Source organism: Manihot esculenta, chromosome 7 (genome assembly GCF_001659605.2).
Source record: "Manihot esculenta cultivar AM560-2 chromosome 7, M.esculenta_v8, whole genome shotgun sequence".
In the NCBI taxonomy this organism is placed as follows: domain Eukaryota; kingdom Viridiplantae; phylum Streptophyta; class Magnoliopsida; order Malpighiales; family Euphorbiaceae; genus Manihot; species Manihot esculenta.
Window position 1 is genome coordinate 9,700,247 of NC_035167.2, and position 21,489 is coordinate 9,721,735.

Below are 21,489 nucleotides of genomic sequence, written 5' to 3' on the forward strand. Positions count from 1 at the left end.
TAACTTAACTTTTTCTTTTACATGAAAATATTATCAATCGACTAATTCTCCATACGCCAGAAAATATAGAAATAAATGGAGGTTTAGACCACAACTAATTTAATTAATAAAACTTTAATGAACTAATTGATCATTTTCATAATTATTAATTTTGTTTACATCATATTTCTTCGAGTATAGACCTACAAGATAGAAGAAAATACCGAGTAGGTTGCTTTGCCAACCTCTCCGATACTTAAGAGGATACCAAGTTAATGATATAATAGACTGGAAAGAAATTAGCATGCCTGATTTTAGAGGTTATGAGCTTCCTATATAGTATAATGGATAGAGTTTAAATATTGTTAGAAGAGTATGAGATAATAGAATCATATCTAGAATAAAATATAGAATTCTACATGAAATATGATATGAAAACTTATACATATAAGGATAATATCCTAATTACGATTAGGATTCTACCACTTTATTAGGAGTTACAGTATTTGTGAATAATTGACGTGATTTGAATTATTCAAGTTAGATTTAATATAATTTATTATCGATCTATACCAGTAGTCCCTTCTTTAGAGATTGAATCTTTAGATTCAATACTGGATAGTTTCTTACGTTGCTGAGATTAGATTGATGATGGGGCTGAAATGAGACTATGTTGTGATTGGCCAGAACCTACAAGGGAGAAAATGTGAGGTGGTGGTGGGTGCTTACGACAGTCACTCTGACGCTCAAGTCAGTATCGTGACAAGCAGAGAGAAGGTAACAAATGGTTTAGAGCCTTTAGTGTTAAAGCCGTATCATTGTCTCTATGATCATTCTCCTTTTATACTGTAAAAAGATGGAGATAAACCGTGTCATTGTCTCTATGATCATTCTTTTATACTGTAAAAAGATGGAGATAAAGGTGGCGGAAATTTTGGTCTTGATTCGTGGGACCAACACCCGAGTGATCTGGCGAAAACCGCCTCGTGACCTGACCTAGCGAAGAGTTCCTTATGGCCTTGATTTGTAGGACTAACGCTTGAGTAGTCTGGCAGGAATCGTCTTGTGACCTAGTTTGGCGAAGATTGTCATGTGGTCTTAATTTGTGGGACCAACACCCGAGTATTAGAGTATAGCGTATTTTTGTGTCTCTGTAATCGTTCCCCTTTTAGATTGTAAAAAGATGAAAATAAATATAATATTTTCTGAAAATATGGCGATGATATGGCCGGGTGCTCGATGATAGATATTACCGACTAATGGATTGATGATCCCGTGATTTAAATTAAAAAAATTAATTGAATTAAATTAATTTAAAATTTTAATTTAATTTTTTATTTGATTTATTAAATTTATTTTTATTTTAAAATTTTTTATTATTTTAATTTAATTCAATTTTTAATGAGAAAATTAATAAAATTAAATAATATATTATTATAATATACAGAAATTAGACTATAATCAAACCAATTAGTGATTATGAAAATAAAATATATTTCTTCATAGCTGTTGAATTTTTTTTTTAAAAAAAGAGTAATTGTTATTTAAAAAATTTATATGTTTTAGCTATCCTAATTTAGTTCAATAACTGCACATTCGTCGCATGGCAGAGTCTAGTTTTGAGTTTTCATACCCTCAATTATTTTTTTTTTAAAAAATAAATTGCAGTTTAAGAAAATTAAAAAAAATTAAGGAGACATTTAATTACCCATAATAAAGTTTGTGCAATATCAAATACTAGAAATTCTATGATTAGTGAATGTTAAATAATCTCAATCTACGAAGTTGCCAAAATTAGCTAATATACAATTGTCATATTTTCTATTTCAAATTGTATTTTTCTCCATTTATATTTATATCGTTACAAAAGAATCTAAATATGGTAACTTTCATAATTTTCACCGATTAATTTTTTTTTTTTTATCAAGAGGTAAGGACTAGGGGATGGAGGAATTGAGAGTAGAACCTATGATTTGATTGTACCTTGCTATATGCCTTGGCACCTAATTAACCTGGGTTGACTTTACCGATTAACGATTAAAATGATGAAATTAAAATGATTTACATGAAGTCCATATCACTGCAAGAACCCCTTGTTTTGTGCAGATTAATTATTATATTCTATTTTCCATTAACTCATTAAAATGTTTCTGTATGTATTCACGTTTTTATCTTTTTATAAAAAAAATATTAGTTAACTTATTTTAAATTTAATATTTATATTTAATAATTATGTAAAAATTTAAATAATTTTTATATATTTTTTTTATTAAAATAATTAATTTAAATTATTTAATAATTTTCATTTAGACATATAAATCTCTAATATTCAAATTTTTCATTTAAATATGAAAATGTTATATTATTACTATAAAATTTGTGATGTTATTATCGTAATTTAGTTATATTATATCAAGAAAAAATATATTTATGATGTAAATTATTTAATAAATGTATCTATAAATTATTTAATAATTATGAGGTAGATTATATATACAATTCGCAATTTCATATTCCATTAATGTGGGAATCTAGTAGGTATTATATTTTTTTCTTATTAAATTTTATAAATTCGATTCAAATTGAAATAATCGATTGTACCGATTAATTTTAAAATTTTAATTCAATTTTATTTTTTTAATTTAGTTTGATTTTAATTTTTTTAAAAATAAATTATTATAATTCAGCTAAATCTTAATTAGAAAAACAATACAATATTATGTCCTTTTCTATAAGAGTTCTAATTTAAATTTTATTTTCCCACTCCTTAACACCCCATGAGTCACCATTCACCATACTTCACCTTTTTAATTTCCCTTGCCCCAATCTCATCTCCTCTCTCCTTCTCCTCTCCTCCTTTCTCACTTGAAAATCAAATCTGCTAATATTGTCATTGAGGATTTTGCTAGTTCACCACCACCATCGACCAATAGAGGATCTTGCTGGTTCGATGTTGTCGTTGTTGTCGCTCCCTCTATATTGATTCAACTCATATCGTTGTCGCCCGTTATTATTCTACTCATTTCTATTATGAACCAGTCGTCGTTTCATCCGTCTCATCTTTACCGGCCTGAATCCATAGATTTGCCATCGATATTATGATCATCGACATTGAACTATCTTTTTATTTCTATTTAAATCAATTGTGAATAAATAATAGACCGCAGTTGAGTTTTGCATATGATTTTTATAATTTTACTATAATTTTAAATTTTAAAAATTTTACTCTTTAATTGATGTTGGTTTTTTCTTTTCTTTTATCTCTATTCAGGATTTGAGAATTTATTGTATGTTTGTTTGGTTTTTATAAAAAAATCTTTATGCTAATTTGTTAGTAAAATAGATTTGAGCATTTTCTTAGTTCTTACTCCATCATTCTAAACATCTAATAAACATCTAATGTTTATATACTTTGAGGGATTAATGCAATTAAAAATAATATAATAAAATAGAGTAAGCTAAAAATCTTTCTTCGATCGATTGCTTGCTAATGCTATAAATTTATTAATATATAATGAAAAAATAAATTTTTCAAAAATTTCATATTATTTACATAAACATTAAGATATAATTTATTTTTAAAAGGTAAAATAAATATTTTTAAAAAATAAGAATATATAATTAAATGATGATAAAATTATAATTGAATTCATGTGATTTAAGGCATACTCAATAGGTCAATTAGTTTAAAAGCAACATATCCACTAAGTATTTTTTTTTTCTTAAATTACTTCTAATTTTGCTCACTTTGAAAGTGATTGTATAATAAGGTGGGTGGTGAACAAATGGAATCGAATTTATATAAAACTTATTTTTTATATAATTTTATATAAAAATATAATAAAATTAGAATTTAAATATATGAATAATAGTTTAAAATTTTTTTAATCCTAAACAGTAAATTTATATTAATTTTTAACTAAAATTAATTTTATTGTAATAATTTTAAATTATTGTGAATAATTTTAATAATTTAATTATTTCATCTTTTTTAACTTATATATATATAATTTTATTAATTTTATTCTAATAGATAAAATAATTTAAGTTAATTAGTATTACTTATTAGATTTAGATGGTAAAATTATTTAAATTTTAAATTATAAATTATAATAGAGTTTTTGGTATAAATAGAATTATTATTAAAATAATTTTAACTTTTATTTAATATTAATTGTAATAATATTAACGATACAAATGTAAATTTTTGCATAATTTTTTATTATTTAGTGTATTATTTAACAGAATGATTGTCATTAAATTTTATTAATATAATTTAATATGCTATATATATAATTTTGTTAATTTTATTCTACTAAATAAAATAATTTAAATTAATTAATGTTATTTATTAGAATTATTTAAATTATAAACTATACATTATAATAGAGTTTTTAGTATAATTAAAATGATTATTAAAATAATTTTAACTTTTATTTAATATTAATTGTAATAATATTAACCATATAAATATAAGTTTGGGCATAAATTTTCATTATTTAACATTATTGTGGACAGAATAATTCTCATTAAATTTTATTAATTTAAATAAAAATTATAACTTTTAAAATAATAAAATTTTTTATTATTTCTTAATCAATAAAAATAAAGGACAATGAGTAATTATTAAATTTAAATAAAGATTGTTTAGAAATTCTCCTTATTTACCTCATTCTCGATTATATATATATTATAGATTATTAATTAAAATAATAATATTATTAAAAAAATAATTTAAAAAAAATTAATTTATAAAATAAATAAAATAAAATAAAATATATAATGCATATTATATATAAAAACACAGGCTATCCAAAAAAAAAATTCTATATTAACTTTATTCAACAACTAATTTATAGTTAAAATTTTTTTATAAATTAATAATTTTCATTTATAAATTCTGAAAAAATTAAGAAAAAAATACATATAAAACTATAACGAGTTATTTAATTATAGTTTTGATAGATGTCGAATTCACCAATTTAATTTTACTTCCCTTTTCTTTCCCTTTTCTTTGTTAATAAGAATTTGTATATGAAATAAGTGAGTATCTTAATTTTGTTTAATTTATATGACCAATTAGAATAGAAATGTAGTTTAATATAACAAGTGAGAAAGAAAGGTTTAATATAACAAGTGAGAAAGAAAGAGTTTTTGATAAAAATTAATTTTGTTTTGGGCAAACTAAGAAAAAAATAAATTTAAAAAAATATATAATATAATTAAAAATTAGAAACAAATAATTAATTGAAAATTTCAGTAATAAATTAAGGTGTTTTCCAGTTGATCAAGAAAAAAAATTCATATTATTATTTATTATTTGGTTATAGTGGTCAAATACGTAAATTTCATCAATTTTTTCTTATGAATAAATTAATTTATTTCGCACTTAAATTAATTCCTAATTAACTAATAACTCCAACACGCATATAAATTTAATTAATTAACTGCATCAAGAGAAAAGAACCCAAACTTGATTAATAAAAACACGTCAATTTCTTAACATATGTTAATTGTTACTTATTATTAATCTAATTAAATAATTATGGATTTAATTAGATTAATTAGTAACATGTTATTTCAATGAGCCCCTTGTATTCTCAAGAAAACAAGTGGTGTTTCTCAAATTTAAAGTTTAACAGAAAATAGAAATAAAATAAAAAGAATTGAAGCACATAACCTCACAACTTAAATAAAACCTCAATTAAAATTAACTTTCAACTGAAAATAATTGTTTAAAAGTCTTTATACATGTACAAAAAGATAAAATTTAATAATTTAAAATAAATTCTACTACTTCTATTTTGTTCTTATTTGTGTTTGATCCAACTTGAAACTTATTATATTCTTGTGGCAAAATCTACTGAGATGGCGCTTTCTGAAACTTTCCATCGCTTTGAGCTACATGTTTGACAAAGATTGTAACCTTTCAGTTCAAGAATTCTTTAATTCAGCCTTTTTTCGTTTATTTTTTCAATTTTCGCTCAAAAAATCTGTTCAAAATTAAATTTCAAATAAAAATAAATATTTATATCAAAATTATAGCAAAATTATGAAATGAAATAAGAAAAAAGTTGTGAGTTTTGCAACTCATCAAACTCCCTCATATTTGCACCTTTACTTGTCCTGAAAGCATAAAAATTCAAAATAAGAAAAATAATAAAACACATTCCTATCCTCAATCAATCTAAAATTTAATTATTCAAAATAAAAAAAAATTAAATTGTTATACAATAGAATGATAGCTGAAATAGCTTATATATTATTAATTTTTTTATAATATAATAGATTTTAAATTAAAATGAAGAATAATCTATTTAATTTAAAATTTTAAATATTAATAAATTTATATATCTTATTATTTTCCTAACTAATTCTTAAAACTAATTTAATAAATAAAAAAATTTCATCTTATAAAAATAAAAAAAGTAGAGATATTTAAGTAAAATATTTTTATTTCATTAATATTTTTAATATTCATTATCAAATTTAACTTCTTACTTTAATTTATACTTTAAAAATATGAATTTATTATTTTAATAATCTTCTTAATATTTATCTAATATTTAAACATGTTATTTTAATAACTTTTATTTTAAAATTAATTTAATAGTATTTAAATTAATTTAGATCTTTACTTTAAATTTTCTTAATAAACTCTAAAATAAATTTAAAATAATAAAATTATAATCTAATATATATTTTTATTTAAAAAATTTAATCTTATTATATATGTTTTAAGATTTTCTTAATTAACCTAAATTAATTTTAAAATATAATTATAATCTATTTTAAAAATTAAATTTTAAATAATAAAATTATTAACTGCTTAAATAATTAAATTAATTAATTTATAAATAATTTAAAGTCTTAAGGTATTATAGAAAATTGTATTATTCCCCTCTTTTCACTTTTATATATAGTATAAATATAAATAAAGAAAAAAAATAAGTAATTGGAAAAATGAAGCATTGATGAGAATTTGAGATGCACACTTCATTGATAGGGATAATGGATTGGTGATTGAAAAGGGAAAATGAGAAAGCATCACAAAAATACTACCTTGAATGAGCAGAAATATAGCAGTCAAGCAAGTTGGTGAAATAGAATATGAACAATAGAATATGAACATTGGCCTTATTCAAGCTCACCCATATGAACACTGGCCTATCCCGTCTCTTCAGCTTTCTAGGAAAGTAAATTGACAGTGAAAGAATGAGAAACCTTATGATTATTACGTACTAAAAAAATATATATTACTTTTTTTTTTTTCAATAAATGTTTACCTTTTCCTTAAATAGTGCTTCAATGGTGTTGTTAAGGCTGCCTTCCCACTCCCAATCACATATAATGTCTTGCCATCCCCATTTATATATATGTGGTCCTGTTTGAACTCTCCACAGCTGCGGCGTGCTTACTTCTTGAGCAAAAATCTTCATATTGGGGCATTCTACAATGATCACTTCTTCCATAGATGGGAAACTAAAGGTCAAATTCCCAGAGCAGAAGCTAGAGAGGCTTGGTAGACGTTGAAGTTCCAAACATTTTAGTTGGCTGAAGCAAATCTCATTCTCTTCTTCTTCTTTATCTACTTCAGCCACTATGACTTCTTGTATCAGTTCACATTCCTCTATCTTCATTTTTTCAAGTCGTTCAAGACTTCTTGCTATTGGAGAAGACAACAAATTTACTAGACCTTGGCAATTTGATACCTGCAGCGCTGTTAAATTTTGAAAAGAAACAGAGGATGCCACTAACACTTGCAATCTACCACATTCCATTACATTTAAAGTCTCCAGAGATTGGAAAACTGAGAGTAGTTTGGCGTCCCTGAGATGCTTGAGCCTTGGCAGTTTAGACAAACTTAGTTCTTTCAATTTCACAAGTGATTGAGGATGTATTTCCTCGCCAATAATCTCTTCACAGAAAATGATATCTTCGAAAGAAGCATGACTCAGAACAAGCTTTTTCAGAATGGGTAAACTTTCAAAGAACTGAGATGGCAAAAGTGTAGAGTCACTAGAAATACATGTCAACTCAATGCCTTTCAGTTTACAAAAGAAATCAGCTTGAGATGTTTGAGAACACAGATTCTTTATGGTGTTACATTCCACTCTTAATTCTTCTAAACTTGGGATGACAACCTAATAAACCAAATAAACAGTAATTATAAATAAGGATATATGAGATCAAAACATTAAGAACATATGGTTCATCTTAGAAATGGAATGTAAATGAAAACAAACATCTTAAACATCCCAGTAATTGAGCTTTTTAAATTTTTTGAATTGAGCTTAAGTTCAAACTTCTGAATTAATTTGGATAAACCAACTAAATTGAAAATCTCCATTAAGTACAGTGATGAAATTGAACAAGAAATCATTCTTCTTTTTATACAGAAAACTGACCTTCCTGCCAGACGAGGATGCAATTCTTTCTCCATTTCCCTCAGCAATCATGCTTAGATCATGTTCTTTGCAAAATTTAGAAGCTAATAGCTCCATGTTCGGACAGCCAACCATCTCAATTCTTTTCAAGGATGGGCATTTCAGAACATCGCTTGCAGAATAAAAACTTGACAAGTTAGGCAAACACTCTAGACTCATGGACTCCATTGATGGAAATATGGTATTATCCTTTGCTATTTCCTCTTCTGCTTCTTTTGTGATGATATGTTGCACCAAATTACATCTTTTCAATTCCAAATGTTTGAGCTTTACAAGACCCGAAGCCATGGACAGAGTAAATATATTAGTCAAGCTGCTACAATTCTCAACTTTCAACAATGCTAGGTTTCTAAAGCTCAAGATTCCTTGAGGATCCTTGTTCCACACATGCACCAATCTAGGCAAATCAATTAACCTCAATTCTACTAGAGACTTTAATAACCCAACATCACCTTCATCAGCATTTAGCCCTTCTAATTCAAACAGCTCTTCTACTGAATCACATCTTTCTACGGCCAGCTTTTTTAACAAGTGCAAGTGCTTTAGTAGATTTGATGATATGGCATTTGAGAAAAATGCACACTCGTCCACCAACAATCTTTCCAAGTACTCCAAGTTCTCGAATGGAAATTGGCCATGCCATTTTTCTTTCAGCATGGGAAAGTTGGAGAGTTGAATATCATATATCTCTTTAAATCCAATCTACAAATCCAAAATATTGCATTATTGGGGAACAATAAACAAGCATCCATACATTTAACCAAACACATTAGCATGACTGAGTTTAATAAAGGGAGAAGCAAGAGTTGGTAAATACGTACATATTTCATGTAAATCTGTTCAATGGTCGCATTGAGATCGCCTTCCCAATGAAATGTTCGATTGAATCTGTCGCCTGTGAATACACCATGTATCCTTGGTGCGCTCAGCTCGCGGACAGTGAAAATCCTCAACTTGGGGCATCCAAAAACATCCATTTGTTCTAAAGATGGGAAATTGAAAGTGTAACTGCCCAAGCAGAAGCATGTGAGGTTCTGTAAATCTTCAAGTTCTAATGTTTTCATTTTACTGAAAACAATCTCATCGGTTGATCCATCCTCTTGAACACCTCCTATTATTTCGGTCAACATATTGCAAAATCTTACTATCAATGTCTCAAGTTGTACCATACTTTTGGCTGTGGCTGATGTAAAAATATTTGCCAATGTGTTGCATCCATATACTTTGAGAGTTTTCAGATTTCCCAAAGACACAGAGGATGGTGCTAAAACAATCAAATTTCCACAAAACTCTATCTCAAAAGTCTCAAGTGACTGAAATAATGGGTCATGCAGTTGGCCATCTGGATTCCATATATGCTTCAAATCAGGAAGATTTTTAAGCTTTAAATCTCTTATCTGTGGAATTGTAGTGATATCTTCTTGGTCACTAACCAGTCCTTCAAATGGAAGTAGCTCGTTGAGAGAAGAATCAAGAACTTCAAATCTTTCGAGATTGGGGAATATTGGAAGTAAACTAAACAGAGGAACATGATATTTGTTTGGAAAGAAACTCAATTCAAGAACTTTTACTTTGGAAAAGAAGCCTGTTGGAAATTGAAATCCAAGTATGGTTATGGTAGACTTCTTGTCTAACGAAAACTTTTCCAAATTTGGAAACATCTGCACATCAGCAAATAAAAAAATTTCTAATTAGTAAAAGATTGTTAATGATAAATCCCCCATATGCTTATTAATTAATATATTAATAAGAAAACAATTTCTATGTTATAATAAACATGTATTATTAAAGTTTAGTGTGGAGCAAAATTAGATATAAAAACTATAAATATATTTATTAAAGTAAAAATACAGTAAATATATTTATTAAACTATAAATATATTGTTTATCTCATTTTAGATTTTATAAGTTATAGATAATCAATTATAAATAATTGTTTATACATTTTAATAGTAAAATAGAAAATTGATTTTTTTTTCTTTTATTTTAACAACCTAATTAATTAAGAATTTTTAAAGAAAATGGAAAAATACATCAAGTTTTTAAAATTCTCTAACATAAAGTTAGTTTTGAGTAAATTAGAAAAATTAAAAAAATTTCTCTAATAGAAAAATTATAAATTTGAATTAAAATATTTAATGTTCGGACAATTTTAGTTTAAGTTAATAAAATTCAATTTGAATTCAGGTGTGTATAATGAATTAGAATAATTAAAATAAAATTAATGTATTTTTTATTTAAATTTTTATTAACGAAACTAAAATTAAATATGACAAATAAATTAAATTCTTAACATATTATTTTTGTTTTATATCTTTTAATGAAGAGTTCTGTATGATTTTTTTATTTAAAAAAAATATTTATTTTTTTAAATTGGAAAGAAAAATTAACATTATAAATATTTTTAAATGTAAAAATTATTTAAATAACATAAACTTACGTATAAATTAGTGTTTTTATACTTCTCAAATGCAATGTTTGAGAAAAGGATAAATACAAAACTAACCTTATGAAGAACAGGTGCATGAAGCTCTTCACTGTGTAGCCTTTGCTGGCTCCCTTCATCAATAGTGTTGGGTTTATCTTGTAATCTCACAGGTGTCTGTGTGGCAAAGATATTCTTTAAGCTTGGGCATTCATGTATGCTCATCTCCTCCAACAGTGGACATTCCACGTTACTCCATCCTGAACAGAATCTGGAGAATCTAGGCAAACATTTAAGGACTACAGATTTCAATGAAGCCAATAATATCATCTTATCAGCTGCTTCCTCATTTTCTATGATTCCTTCAATCATCTTACAATTGTTCAGCTCTATCTTTTCCAGTTGCAAGAGGCACAATGCCATCGACCAGGTAAAAATGTACTTCAAGCTGCTACAGTTTACAACATGAAGCCACTTTAGATTCTTGAACTCCAAAATTCCTATGGGATCCTTGTTCCATAAATGTCTCAACATTGGCAGACTTGTTAATTGCAATTCCTTTAGTCGTGGAAGTAGCCCATCATCAGCAGATACCCCTTCCAAATCAAATACTACATCTGCTGAATCACAGTCTTTCACCTCAAGCTCTTTCAACTTGTTTAAAAACACCAGTACATTGGATGGTATAGCTTTGTTATACATTGCACATTTATCCACCTCAAGCCTTTCTACATTGCGTAAGAGTCTCCCTTGCATCCCATCATGCCAGAGCTCAGGAAATTCAGATGCTTTAAAATATCGGTCAACTCTCTGATCCCACAAGACAAAGGGAAAAACAAATGAACTGACTTATCATAAACATATAACATATATGCATGCAACAGATATCATGAAAATTAAGAAGAAAGCATAAGAATAAATACGCAAATACCATTTCTGCTAGTGTTGCATTAAGGTTTCCCTCCCAATGCTGTTGATCTCTCAGGAGTATTCCTCGTAGCTTTGGTGTATTTAGATCTCCGAAAGCGAAAATCTTCATCCGGGAGCATCCCTTGACGGTAACATTTTCTAAAGCTGGAAAATTGAAGGCATTATTGCCGGAGCAAAAGCTGATGAGACCAGGCAGACCATCAAGTTCCAAACATTTCAGTTTGTCGAAATTAATAATCTCATCCTCTGTATGATCATCTCCATAGCTGGTCACTATTTCTGTCATCATATGGCAATATTGTACTGTCATTTTGCTGAGTTGCACCATGGACTTGGCTGTGGACGCTGTTATCAAGTTTGCCAATCCTGCACAGGAACTCACTTGAAGAGTTGCTAGATTTTGGAAAGATGATGAGGATGGTGCTATGTTGATCAAACTATAACACCGAGATACAGTCAAAGTCTCGAGATACTGAAGAAGTGGTTTCAGTCCGGAGTCTGGGTCCCATATATGCTTTAAATTATAAACGCTCTGTAGCTTCAAATTTTTCACTCGTGCAAGTGTCCTGGCATGTTCTTCTTCTTCTCCGGCAAGTCCTTCATATGAGAACAACTCTTCTGAAGTATTATGACCTTGTACCAAAATTGTTTCCACAGAATATAATCTTTGAAGGAAACCAATTATGAAAGGGCGTGATTTGTTCTGTAAGTTGGTCAGAGTAAGCATTTTGAGTTTAGAAAAGAATTGTCCTTGCTGTATCGCAATCAAGTCCTTGTGCTCTAAAGTCAATTCCTCCAAGTTGGGACTCATCTATGCACAACAAATAAGTATAATATTAAACATGTGAAACATTATATTTTTCTAGAAAATAAACTTTACTGTTAACATAATTAGTTATCAAGAAATATCATATTCAAAGTTTTCTTTATTTAAATCCAAAATTTTCACTTTTAAAATCTAACTAGTTTAAATTTAAAATCTAACTAGTTTGAAATTAAAGAATTTAAAATTTAAATTAAAGAGTTTAAGATTTAAATTAGAGAATAGGATGATTTTTGAATAGGACAATAAAAATCAAGTGTTTGTAAGGTAATGGTTAATTAGTTATTAAATAGTTGTTCATGTAGATTTAATTAATATTTTAAAAAGTAAATAAATAATATATATATATATATATATATATATATATATATATATATTGCATTATACGTACAATAATCTAAAATTGATCAAAAAGTTTGGTATAATTGTATAAAAAAATTTAAAAAATTTAAATATAATATTAAAAGTTTGAGGTATAATAAATTAAATCTTTTTAGGCTTTATTATCTAAAATAAAAAATTTTATTATAATTATCATTAAATATAAAGTTTAGCTTTTTATATACAATTGGCATTTTGAATATATTATCTTGTTCATCAATTTTTTTTTATTTTTTTTTAAAGAAAATTTAATTTGAAATATTGAAGGAAATTTGAGAAAAAAAAATTTCAACTAATATATTATGAAGTAAAAAAAGAAAAGGATCTTACCTTTTCCAAAAAAAGTAGGAGTTGTCTACTCTTTTCGTCTATTTCTTGGAAACTGAATTTTATTAGCTTGTGACAACTACAAACATTCAAACATGTCAATTTCTGCAACTCAGAAATGTGTATCCCTGGATACCAACTCCTTAATTTTGATAGATCTGTAAGTTCAAGAGATGTTAGTTGAGGAAATTTAAAACAATAATAAGGAGTTTGTTCCACATCTTCAACCTTTGCAATAATCTCCTCAACCCCACACTTGATTATTGTAAGGTGTTCAAGCTGCAAAAGACTCTCAGCTATGGAGGCTGGAAACAGATAGTTTAGAACATCGCAACCTAAAACTCTAACTGATTTCAAATTTTGAAAACTGAAAACTCCTTGTGGATCCTTCCTCCATACATGCTTTAACGATCTCAGTCTATGTATATTTAATTTTCTCAACTCAAATGCTTCATCAACATTGAATTCTTCAAGTTGATATATCTCTTGCAATGAAGCACAATCGCTCACATCCAACTCCTGCATTCTTCGGAATCTTTCTAAGACATTTGACGGAAAAACAACCATCAATTTCTGGCAATTAGAAACATTCAATAATTTCAGTTTAAAGAAGGAATTTGCCGCAAGTGGGCTGTGCCATATCCTTTTCAATTCATTTATGTCGAAGAGAATCAATCTCTCCAAGTTAGGGAAATCAACCTGCAATGCCAAACACACTGATTTAGTAAATGCAGGAACTTCAACATAAGCATAAGTTAAATAAATATAAGACAAAAATGTAATCGTTCGAGGTGATGTGAAGTGGAGGCCTATCGAATTAAGGTCTTTTACTTAATAGAGGGATTAGGCCTGCCTATTAATGAATGCCATTTGACTATAGGATGTCCAAATATGTATGCATTTATGCATGCATAAAGAGAGAAGGGTAAAATTAATCACCATTCCATTGAAGAGAGATTGAATTTCAGCATTCTGATTTTGATTCTGATTCTGATTCATCTCTGTGTCATCTTGTTTTTCCATCATGCCTGTATGAGGTACACTGGGGACCAAGCACATCAATGCATTGCAATTGCTTATGTTCAAGTATCTAAGAGATTGAAATTCAATTTGATATCCAATGCAGAATCTAATCAATTTTGGAAGATTCCAAAGCTGCAGCTCATCCAATTTAGGGAAGAGTATCTGATTCATCCTCTCATCTTCCTCTTCTATAAATTCCTCTGTTAGTATTATCTCTTCCATGGAACTACAATAGGAAATATTAAGTGTGTTGAGCTGCAAGAGTCTTTTAACAATTGAAGCTGTAAATAAATGCTTCAACTCGTTGCAATCTTTGACAAACAGTCTCTCTAATTTTGAAGAAGTTGCAGAAAGTTGGTCGTGCCATATCTTTTCACAACTAACTGAATGCAATCGAAGATCCTTTAAGTTGGGGAAAGAAACCTGCAGTAGATAACACATTTGTTTGAAGCACTACTTTTCTATCAAAATAAATAGAAATGCTTTACGGACCAACAATGAATTCCCCAAAAAATGTGGAAAGTCTTTAATATCATTTCTTAGTTTTGGAAGCAATTAGTCAATTTTTAATCATTTAAAATTAAAATAGTCCTATGTGAGATTTAATCAGACCTACTATTTATTAATTTTGATTATTTAAAATTAAAATTGTAAAATTAACTTAAAAATTATTAAAAATTTAAAATAAAGTGTTAATCAAATAAAAATTAAAAATTATCGATAGTCGATAATTACGGACAAAATTAGCAATCCTTCACATTGATATTTAATTATATCTCACCTCGAGAATTACAGAAAATTTTCTCTCTATTTCATATGATCTTGATCGTGCTCAAAATTTAGCAATTTAGCATGTTAACTATCATTAATCAGATTAAAATATTTTTATATATACGGCTCATTTAAATATTTATATTATATTATTATAATCATTTTATAATTATTTTTTTAAAAAGTGGTAAATCAAAAAATATAAGGATCCCTCATATTTCCGTCAGCTTTTTTTTTATTATTATTTTTGGAAAATCTGTCCAATCACGTAGAGTTGGTGAGAATTTCTTTTTTAAAAAAAAAAAAAATAGAATCTACATTAAAAACATAGCTACGCAAGCATTTATGTTAAATTTTATTTTAGTAAAATTAAAAAGGTAAAAAATAATATGAATTTTAATGACGAGAAAATAAAAATTAGGTAATTTGTGTTAGAAAATTGAAATTTTATTTTGAAACTTCTATCCCTTGCTTAGAATGTAAAATTTTGAAAAAAATCAAAAAAAAATTATTTTTCTTAAATTTTTATATTTAGTAAAATTAATAATGTATGAATTCTTATGAGAATTGATTTTGAATTAAAAATAAATCTTACTAAAATTATTAAAATTTTATAAAAAATAATTTCACTTAAGGTTGTTTACATCAAAATTATTTAAGGGAGATTTGCAATTTAGTCTTTGAATATTGCCATTATTAACAAGTCAGTCCCTATATTTTCAGAAACCTATTAAAATGTCCTTATCTTTTTTTTCCATCAACAAAATAATCCTTTCATCTATTTCTGCCGTTAAAAATATAGTAAAAGACCAAATTACCTCCTCCTCCTCCTCCTCCAACTATTTCATTAACGGAAAGAAACGATAAGGACGTTTTAATAGATATGAGAAAAGATAATGACGTTTTAATAGATTTCTGAAAATGTAGGAAGAGACTATTTCGTTGATGGAAAGAAACGATAAGGAGGGACTATTTCGTTGACGGAAAGAAACGATAAAAACGTTTTAATATATATAAGAAAAGATATGGACTATTTCATTAACGGAAAGAAACGATAAGAACGTTTTAATAGATATGAGAAAATATAAGAATGTTTTAATAAATTTTTGAAAATATAGGGACTGACTTGTTAATAATAGCAATATCAAAAAACTAAATAAGAGATTTTATTTGAGGGCAAAATTGAATTTTAAAAATTTTCTCTCTCATCCTTTATCTATTTTTAACGGAAAAGAGGACGGAAGGACTATTTTGTTGATGGAGAGAAAAGATAAGAACGTTTTAATAGGTTTCTAAAAATATAGGGATTGACTTGTTAATAATGGCAATACTCAGAGACTAAATTGTAAATCTCCCATTATTTAATTAGCCATTTAATTTTTTTTATTTTAAATTTATTTCATATGGTTAATTAATAATTAATCTTTATAAAAATTATTTTAATTTAATAGTAACTAATAATATTTATACATTTATAATTAATATTAAAATTTTATTATATTATTTTATTAATTTAAAAAAATTATATTTTTAATGATAAAAAATTATATAAAATTCAAAATATTACAAACATATTAATAATATTTTTTTAATGAATGTAATAAAAATAATTATTATTTATAAGAATAAATATTTATGTTTTGTTTAAAAATAAATGAATTTATTTATGAATTGATTTCAAATAATTTTATTATATTTAAATTGATTTCAAATAAATGAATTTATTTATGAATAAAAATAAACTGAATTCCATTAAAAAAATTTAATTTTATTATGATAAGAATTGCATATCAAACAAAGATCTAGTGTTTTTAATGAAAGAGAATGTGTGATTCAAATTTTAAAAAGGTCAAATTATTTTAAAAAAAAATGTTAAAAGGAGTAATAATGCAAAGATATAATTTTTAAATATGAAATATGAAATTATCACAATTAATTCATATTTATTGTTTGATCAGCTTATTCATATAATATACTCATAAAATAAACTAAATATGAATACTTAAAAATTATAAAAATTGTATTCTGTTCAATTATGTTCTAAATTTTCATAAACAATAAAATTGTATTTAATAATAAAAATCAGAATATCTTTTTTATTTTAAAAAAATTAAAGAGAGTAATCCATAGGAATGAAATATAATCATTTATATAATATTTTTTGATAAATTATTAATGATAATGACTAATAATGGTTATTTAAAAATTTGAGCATTCAACAATTAATCTCAAATATTCAATATACATAGATTTATTTCAAAAGGCTAATGAAATAAAGGTTAATGCATGCGTACCGTTCTGCTGAAAAGTGATAAGTGAGTATCACTCTGCTGTTGTGACAGAAATTCCTCAATTTTCAGTGGCGCCTTCATTTTGCTGTGAAAGGTTCTAAGATTCGGAAGATTTTGCAAATTCAAGGAGCTCAAGCGATTGAATTCAAGCACTTCGTTACTGTTTTCACTTTCATCGATAACAATAGCTTCCATCTTAGGACAATCTACCACTTCCATTTCCTGTAGTTGCAAAAGACATTTGGCAGTAGATAATGAGAAGAGATGCGTTAATCTTCCACAATTTCTCACTTGTAAAATTTCTAATTTATTAAAAGATCCTGATGCGAGTCGACCATGACAGATTTTCTCCAACTTCATTAAATTTTCCAAAATCAAAGAGACTAGAATTGGAAAGACATCACATGCTGCCCACTTGGTCGAATTGATAATGTGTTGAATGACATGATTATTTTGGACTCGGAGATACTTCAATTTTGGAAAGCCGTCCCCCTCAATATCATACAACAAGTTCTCAGCCCCCCTCACTTCATCTAAGCGTAAATCTTCAGTCTCCCTCAATAGCACTTCAATCCCGTATCCTGAATGAATGCTTGCCTTGAGCTTAAGTTTCAGCGTTCTGGAGGTTTTATAGTTGCCATCCCAGTCCCAGTTATCCCCTATCAGTATTCTAAACCTCTGCAAGCGGCCATTGGAGAACAAGTGTTTTGGTAATATATTGTCATCCAGTATTTGCATTTCCAAGGTAGTCAACTGAGACAACTTTTCCAACTCAGCAAGGCTTGCATTGTTCCCATCGGCCTCCCACTCAACAAAGCTGTTACTCATGTACAGTTCTTCAAGCTCCGACAGCTTTGATAAGGCATTTGCTGGAATCATTTTGAGTTTGGAACAATTGCTCACATCTAAGACTTTTAGTCGAGTCAGTTGCTCTATTTGTTTGGGCAACTCAACAACGTAGGAGTTTGCAAAACTTAGAACTCGTAGTTGCTTCAAGTCTCCAATGATAGCTAAGTCGTCCAGTTGGCATCGATGCAAGCAAAGGGTTTGAAGGTTGGATAGGAAAGCAAGCGATGAAGGGAGGGACACAAAATGGATCCCAGTAAAATCCACTACTTCCAGGTTTCTAATGCCCTTGAAAAACTGATGTGGAATTCCCAAACAAAAAACTTCTGTGAAAAGGAATAGTGCCTCTGCTTTTGGGCACTCCCATCCTTCGGGGAGATTTTCAATATCACAATACGGCAGAGAAATTCTGGTGCAATCCTTATTTGGGAATTTCATCAATTCCATGCCACTTGTAACTATAAACGCATGTTGCTCTCTAGATGCAATATTGAGAGCAGTATCTCGAACAACATCATGAATTTTAACGAATCCATACATGTCGCCATCTAGCAATAAGCTCTGCGCTTTAAGGGTATCAATCAAACCATATACTTTGTTTTTTGCTCCCTGGACAGTGGAAATGTTCTTGAATAAACTAAGACCCATAACATATTTCAGCAAGGACTGGATTTCAATATTAGATTGTCCTATCAGACCACAGAGCAAGAAAAACGACTTGACTTCATTGCTACACAAATTATTGTAGCTTGACTCCAGACTCGCGTGCACTTTCAAATAGATTTCTTCGTTGTCAAACTGGGATAGCTGATTGAGCTTATCATCCCACGCGTATGACTCTCTATTTCTCAAGTCCGTTGCCACTGTGAGCAGTAGAAGAGGCAATCCTGCACATTTTTTAGCAATTTCTGCGGCGATAGGGGGCAATTCTGAATCTTTAGCACCTGCTACAGTTATTTCAAACAAAGTCCGGGCCTCTTCGTCCTGTAGAACGTCGAGCTTGAATTCTTGCTGTGTGCCCATCTCGCGAGATAACACATCTTGTCTCCTTGAGGTGAGAAGTATTTTGCATCCTTTGAAATCATCTCCAAAGGGAATTCCTACTGCATTTAAATCAAGTTTTTTCCAAACATCATCAAGAATTATAAGTACCTTCTTCTCTTTCTCCAACTCTTTCTTCAATCTCTCATATAGCCGATTAGCTCTTCCAGGTATTTCCTCCCCATCAAATTTCAAGCCCAGGACATCAGCGACCTCCGATTGAATTCTTCGGACTTCTGGTGTTTGACCTACAGCAACCATAGCGACGACGTCGAATAGCTTCTCTTCCAGAGCTTTTCTGTGGACCTGTTTTGCTAGGGTGGTCTTACCCACACCTCCAAGTCCATACACCCCGATCATATTAAGATCTGGATCTAATAGTGCATCCATAACTTTCTCCAAGAACAACTCTCTTGAATTCAAGCCCTCAGGAGCATATACTAACGGGGCAACTATCTGCTGTGGATGGGGACGGAAGGAAATTGGATTATGGTCGTCTTCACTCGCAAGCTGATGAATTGCCAGAGCTTTCTTCTCTGCTTTCTTGCTAAGCTGGTAGCCTGTCTTCAAATCAGGACATAATCCAACGAAACACCTCTTTTTCGCTTGTTCTTCGCCTTTGATACATTCCTCAGCTTCTTCAATAGCTTTGGCTGCATCGATCAGCCACTTGTTGACACTTTCATAGATCTCTTCCCCTTTCCTTGTAGCCTCCTCAACAGCTTGCTGCAACTTGACTGTTGTGTTCTTCAATTTCCCAGAATCATGATGGAGTTTCTTAACGTTGCTCTTGTAGGTGAAAGGGTAGCTGATATGTCGTTTGATTGGGACGACAACAAATTCCATGATGGGTTCTTTAATGACCTCAGTGAAGATGGAGATAAAGATATCGAGAACCATTTTGAATTTTTTTTTTTTTTTTTTTTTTTGAAATCTCAGAGCAAAAACAAAATAAACCAAGAAATCAGAGTCGAACAAAATAAAAGAAAATAAAGACAAGAAAGGACTGCTGAAATCAACAGAAAAGCAAAACAGTCGCTAAAGAATTAGAGAGCCAAATGAAGAGAGGAAGCAGAGAACTAACAGAAAGATGGAGGAGTGCTGGTTATGGATGAGTAAAGGTTAGTGAATACTGAATGCAAGGGAATGTAGGAGTTGACGAGCGATGACTTAATTATTGCTTGAATTTTAAACTAAATAAATTTATTATTTTTTCAAAGATTATTATTTTCACATCCTTGAGTTTTTTCCTTTTTATTTTCGTTTCTCGTTCCTCTCTTTTATATGATATTGAAAATTTATTATATAGTTTTTATAATATATAAAAATTTATTAATTAATTTTTATAATTTTAAAAAATATATTAAAATATTTTTAATATTTTAAGAAATTTACTAATTAATTATTATATTAATTTAGTTATTAAATATTACAAAAAAAATAAATACTTCTAATAAAAATATATTAGTTAGTAGATTTTTAAAAAATTTAAGTAATTAATTAATTAATTTTTTAAATTATAAAAGCTGATTATTAAAATAATTATGTCTAAAATTAATAAAGTAACTAATTAATAATTTTTTTTAAGAGATCTTACATTTTTAATATATTTTTTAAAATTAATAAATTTTTTATATAAAAAACCTAAATAATATACTAGATTCAAATCCCAACGACTCAACTCAAGATACAACTAACAAGAGATGGGGGCCCGCTGGCTATGGATGAGTAAAGGCTGGTGAATTCTGAATACAAGGGTATGTAAGAGTTGACCAGCGATGACTCAATTATTGCTTATAGTTTTATAATTAAATTAAGCTTGGGTATTAAAATTTTTTATATTATTATTATATAATATTATTTTATAAAATAATATTTCTTTTAGTATAAATTTACTTTACATGTTAAGAGAAATAAAATATTTTTTTAAAATTTTAAATTTAAAATAATAATTAAATACAAATCTATGCACCATAAAATTTAATCGCAATAAATAAAATTAAAAATCTTAATATTTATTATTATATATTATTAATATATAATAATAAATTTTATTTAATAAATTATATTTTTAAAAAATAAAATTTATTAAATTCTAATGATAATAGATAGCAGTAATGGCATGGTGATGGCGTAAAAGAGGAGAATTATCTGTTTTATGATAATATTTTTAAATATTAATTTTTTAAATAATAAAATTTAGTA

At 27.7% G+C, this 21,489-nt stretch overlaps 1 protein-coding gene across 2 annotated transcripts; it reads right to left on the reverse strand.

Annotated features, from left to right (window-relative positions):
* Window positions 1-7,047: 7,047 nt before the first annotated feature.
* On the reverse strand, window positions 7,048-20,525 carry LOC110625426. 2 transcript variants are annotated; one of them, XM_021771026.2, is made up of 9 exons: window positions 17,401-20,522; window positions 14,252-14,758; window positions 13,316-14,011; window positions 11,783-12,592; window positions 10,933-11,661; window positions 9,248-10,087; window positions 8,388-9,128; window positions 7,266-8,123; window positions 7,048-7,167 (listed from the first exon to the last, which is right to left on the reverse strand). In XM_021771026.2, the coding sequence occupies exons 1-9, from the start codon at window positions 20,182-20,184 to the stop codon at window positions 7,147-7,149; spliced, it is 7,986 nt and encodes a 2,661-aa protein (XP_021626718.1). In that variant the 5' UTR covers window positions 20,185-20,522; the 3' UTR covers window positions 7,048-7,146. The 2 variants fall into 2 exon arrangements, with proteins under 2 accessions (XP_021626718.1, XP_021626726.1); XM_021771034.2 differs by lacking the exon at window positions 7,048-7,167 and having other exon boundaries at window positions 7,458-7,617; window positions 8,106-8,123; window positions 17,401-20,525.
* Between the last annotated feature and the right edge of the window lie 964 nt (window positions 20,526-21,489).